This window comes from Rhea pennata, chromosome 25 (genome assembly GCF_028389875.1).
Source record: "Rhea pennata isolate bPtePen1 chromosome 25, bPtePen1.pri, whole genome shotgun sequence".
In the NCBI taxonomy this organism is placed as follows: domain Eukaryota; kingdom Metazoa; phylum Chordata; class Aves; order Rheiformes; family Rheidae; genus Rhea; species Rhea pennata.
The window spans coordinates 2,951,403-2,956,059 of record NC_084687.1 but is presented as its reverse complement, the minus strand read 5'-3'; the positions used below and the strand labels follow the sequence as shown (position 1 = coordinate 2,956,059).

Sequence of the window (4,657 nt, the reverse complement as noted above, 5' to 3'; positions counted from 1 at the left end):
CTCTCTAGGATTTTCCCCAGGGTCAGATAAGCGGTGTTACTAAGAGCCACTAAGATTTGCCTGCTCCAGGTAATGTGATTTGTTTTCTGTGTGCCACGGTGGTTTGCCGAGAATGACAGGAGCCGGGACGCCGGCGGCCGAGCCGGGCGCCGGCAGCGGTCCGCGGGGCGCCTAGGAGCCGGCGGCCCCCCGAGCCGGGCGGCTGCAGACCCCCCCGCCTTGGCTCCGCGTTAGGGAAGGCAGCATGTTGCCTCGCGGCTGGTCGGCCGGGGCAGGAGGAGCGGGAAGGTGCCGGAGCGGAGCCCTTAGCGCTTTCCCGGAGGCTGGCGCCGGATTGCCTGATATTGCACGGTTCAGCGTTAACCCTTAGCTGCATGCCTGGCATCGAGCCGAGACGGTAGCCGCCTCTCCCGGGCACCCAGCGTGGTCCCCGCACCCGTTTAGGGCTGCATTTGTTTTCCTTCCTTTCTTTCTCTTCCTTCCCCCTTTTATTTATTTTTTTTTTAATTTTTTTTAGCCAACAAAAGTTCTGTTTTGCTAACGCCAGTTTTTTGGCATCGGTTTTGGAGAGCTGGAGGCTTCCTCGAGTGCCTTCCCTTGCACCCAGGGGGTTTAGATGGGAGTTTTTGAACTCTGGCTCAAGGAAGGTGGTAGACATGCTAGCAAAGGGAGCTGTTCTCCTCCCCCTCCCCAACTTTATTTCATCTCTCTCTCTCTCAGCAGGGGCAATTTTCTTTCCTTTTTTATTTTCTCTGTTTTATCATCCCTTCGCCTTTTCATGAGACACTTCCACACCTACGTACCTGTCCTTCTGCAGGATAGTAGCCTTGCCCTGAGTCCGATCCCACCGCCGGGCACTCGGAAGAGTTTAGCCTAAGGATTTCTTTTAAACCTAAATATGACAGTTGCTACCGGAGATCCTGCAGATGAAGCTGCAGCTCTTCCCGGTCACCCGCAGGACACGTATAACCCCGAGACCGACCATGAATGCTGCGAGAGGGTGGTCATTAACATTTCGGGTCTGCGCTTTGAGACGCAGCTCAAGACGCTAGCCCAGTTTCCAGAGACCTTGCTAGGGGATCCTAAAAAGAGAATGAGATATTTTGACCCTCTCCGGAACGAGTATTTCTTTGACCGGAACAGACCCAGCTTTGATGCTATTTTGTACTACTACCAGTCTGGTGGGAGGTTGAGGAGGCCTGTTAACGTGCCCTTAGACATCTTCTCGGAAGAGATTCGGTTTTACGAACTAGGGGAAGAAGCGATGGAGATGTTCCGGGAGGATGAAGGCTACATTAAAGAAGAGGAAAGACCGTTGCCTGAGAATGAGTTTCAGAGACAAGTGTGGTTGCTCTTTGAGTATCCTGAAAGCTCAGGCCCTGCCAGGATTATAGCTATCGTCTCCGTCATGGTGATTTTAATCTCCATCGTGAGCTTCTGCCTGGAAACGTTGCCCATTTTTCGGGATGAGAACGAAGACATGCACGGCAGCGGGCTGAGCCATCCGCCCTACTCCAACAGCAGCATGGGGTACCAGCAGTCCACCTCTTTCACAGACCCCTTCTTCATCGTGGAGACACTTTGCATCATTTGGTTCTCCTTCGAGTTCTTGGTGAGGTTTTTTGCCTGTCCCAGCAAGGCTGGGTTTTTTACCAACATCATGAACATTATCGACATTGTAGCCATCATTCCCTATTTCATCACCTTAGGGACGGAGTTGGCTGAGAAGCCAGAGGATGGTCAGCAAGGCCAGCAAGCCATGTCGCTGGCCATCCTCCGAGTCATCCGCCTGGTGCGGGTTTTCAGGATCTTCAAGCTCTCGCGGCACTCCAAGGGGCTGCAGATCCTGGGGCAGACTCTCAAGGCCAGCATGCGGGAGCTGGGCCTCTTGATATTTTTCCTCTTTATCGGCGTCATCCTCTTCTCCAGCGCCGTCTACTTTGCAGAGGCAGACGAGAGCGAGTCCCAGTTCCCCAGCATCCCCGACGCCTTCTGGTGGGCCGTGGTTTCCATGACGACCGTTGGCTATGGCGACATGGTCCCCACGACCATCGGTGGGAAAATCGTGGGATCCTTGTGTGCCATCGCTGGCGTGTTAACGATTGCCTTACCGGTGCCCGTCATAGTGTCCAACTTCAATTACTTCTACCACCGGGAGACGGAGGGAGAGGAGCAGGCTCAGTATTTGCAAGTAACCAGCTGCCCAAAGATCCCTTCTTCCCCTGACCTAAAGAAAAGCAGAAGTGCCTCTACCATTAGCAAGTCCGATTATATGGAGATTCAGGAAGGTGTAAACAACAGCAATGAGGATTTTCGGGAGGAGAACCTCAAGACAGCCAACTGCACCCTAGCTAACACAAACTATGTTAATATCACCAAAATGCTAACCGATGTCTAGTTGCTAACGCCCAGTCCCGTATTTAAAGCTGAAGTGGAGCAATTGCAGATATCGAGTGCTGCTCTGCGTCGTAGTCAACACAGTATTTCCTTACGGTGTATATTTGGTTCTGCATGGGAAGCAATAGCCGTGTGAGTGACTTTGCAACCTTTGGTTTCCACGCTGAGTAAGCCGTCGCGCACCAAGCGTTTTGTTTCTCCGCTCCCCGTCGCCGGCCCGCGGTTTTTCCAAAGGCGCGGAGCGGTTAAGGCATGCTGGGGCGCCCAGCATCCTGCCCCCCCCCTCCCTCCTTTCCCGTCTCCCTGCGGGGAGGGCAGGCAGGCAGCTCCCCGGCCTCGGGAACGCTTCGGGAAGGGTTCAGGCAGGGCTTGGGGAAGGGGCAGGAGCTTCCGGGCGGCCGAACGACTTGCCGGCTCAGCTTTCCGCCTCGGGGAGACCCCCCGGCGCCCGGGCTCGCGTTTCGTAACGGAAAATGCTGCATGCTGCAATAGTTTTTCCTCCGCTGCAGTACGCCAGCGTGAGGCCCCGGGGAGGGATAATTAGTATGGCAGAACATTATTTATTAAGTCTTAAATTTTCGATGCTGGCCGTCGGGAGGGCCAAGTAAAGAAATCAAGAGCTTGGATTTTCTTTCCTTATTTAGATGACACTTCCATCACCACTGTTTCCAGGATCACCAAAGACACCTCCACTGACACATTGAAAATGAGTTGGAAAAAAAAAAGCATCTTTTATATACATACATATATATATATATATATAAAAATATATATATCTCTATATAAAACTGGAGCAACTATGCTGTGGCCTATAATATATTTATACTGCAGTGAAATTTAACCAGTAATACAGTACAGCTGCATGGGTATTTGTTGCATGAATCTGAATATTTAATACACACACAAATATATATTTTCTTAGTAGACTATACAGGATTCATGTTTATAGTGTTTATAGATTCTCCAGCGGCTTGACGGAGATTCACAGGAGTCCAAAAAAAAAAAGAAAAAAGAAATCTCTATTAAAAAAAAAAAAAAAAAAAGAAAGAAATCCCACCCGGCGGCTCGGGGAAGGCACTGCGGTTTGCCAGCGAGCAAGGCAAAGGCTGCGCGGCCGGAGCCGCGCGCCGCGAGTGGAAGGAAGGTGAGCTGAAAGTGAAACACCTGGGCTCATCATGGGGCGAGTAATTAGCCATTAATCTGGGTGTCAGGAGGTACCGCCGAGCGGAGAGGCAGCGGAGGCCGGGAGGGTGGGGGGGTTGGGGAGAGCAGCCGTTTTCAGCCGTTTTGAGCCGTTTTGAGCCGTTTTGAGCCGGTTTCCCGCACGATTACCGCGCGCGCGTGTGTGCGTAGATATTTAGAGAGCGGCTACGGGCCAAATCCTCAGCAAACGCCGGTGCCTCGGCGCTGCGGGCTCCGCGGGGAGCGGGGCGATTCGCAGGGTCGCCCCTGCTCCTGCCCGGGTCCCGGCGCCGTCGGGACTTGCCGGGAGCCGCGCTCGCGGTGGGGGGGCTGGATCCCGTTTGCTTTCCCCGTGCCGCTCCCGATTTCCTTGCGTTTTCCCGCGTTGGGGGACGAGCCCTGGAAGAGGCGCCCCGTTCGCTGCCCGGGCCGGCGGAAAGGGAGGCAAACCTCCTCGGAGGGGCCGGCAGAGCATCCCCGGCGGAGGACGCGGTTTAGCGACCCGCAGAAACCGCGCGCTCCGGCCGGGGTCGGGTGCGGGCGGCCCCGCGGGCGCGAACGGAGCGGCCCGTCGCCGAGCGTGAAAGCGAGCCCCGTCCCCCCCTCCCGGCCCCGCAAGGCAAAAATAATGATCACACTAAAACAACGGTGCTAGCGTATTCTACAGCAATGGTTCAAAATGCTGCTCTGGGCCTGATTCGTCTCCCGCGCTGCTGCGGCTCCGCTCATCCGAGCGGAATCGCTCCTGATTTTTAGCGATTGATTGATTCAGGCCTGGCTATAATTATTCCTAAGTGTCCATGGTTAGTGCACAAGAGTCCCGGCTTCTGCGCGCTGCGGAGCACCATCAGCGCTGGTGCATCCCGCCGGGCCTGAGCGGTGCTCAGCACCGCGCAGCATGGGGCCTCCAAGGTGTCTCGAGTTACGTTGCGTTGTGTTAGGAATCTTTTTCTCCCTCTTTGCTGATGCAACTCTAAACTGGGTGTTCCCGAAGCCCAAATCACTTTTAACACCTTAAAGTACTACGGAAAAGGGGGGAAAAAAAAGAAAAAAAAAAAAAAAAAAAGAGGAAGCAATG

The 4,657-nt window shown here is 54.1% G+C and overlaps 1 protein-coding gene across 1 annotated transcript; it reads left to right on the top strand.

Moving 5' to 3' along the window:
- Nucleotides 1-889: 889 nt before the first annotated feature.
- On the top strand, nucleotides 890-2,398 carry LOC134151011 (potassium voltage-gated channel subfamily A member 2). The gene has a single exon (XM_062595280.1). The coding sequence runs from the start codon at nucleotides 899-901 to the stop codon at nucleotides 2,396-2,398; it is 1,500 nt and encodes a 499-aa protein (XP_062451264.1). The 5' UTR covers nucleotides 890-898.
- Nucleotides 2,399-4,657: the final 2,259 nt, after the last annotated feature.

Bases quoted from the DNA above. Each gene is read 5' to 3' on its own strand.
- LOC134151011 (XM_062595280.1), top strand. From the start codon at position 899: ATGACAGTTGCTACCGGAGATCCTGCAGATGAAGCTGCAGCTCTTCCC.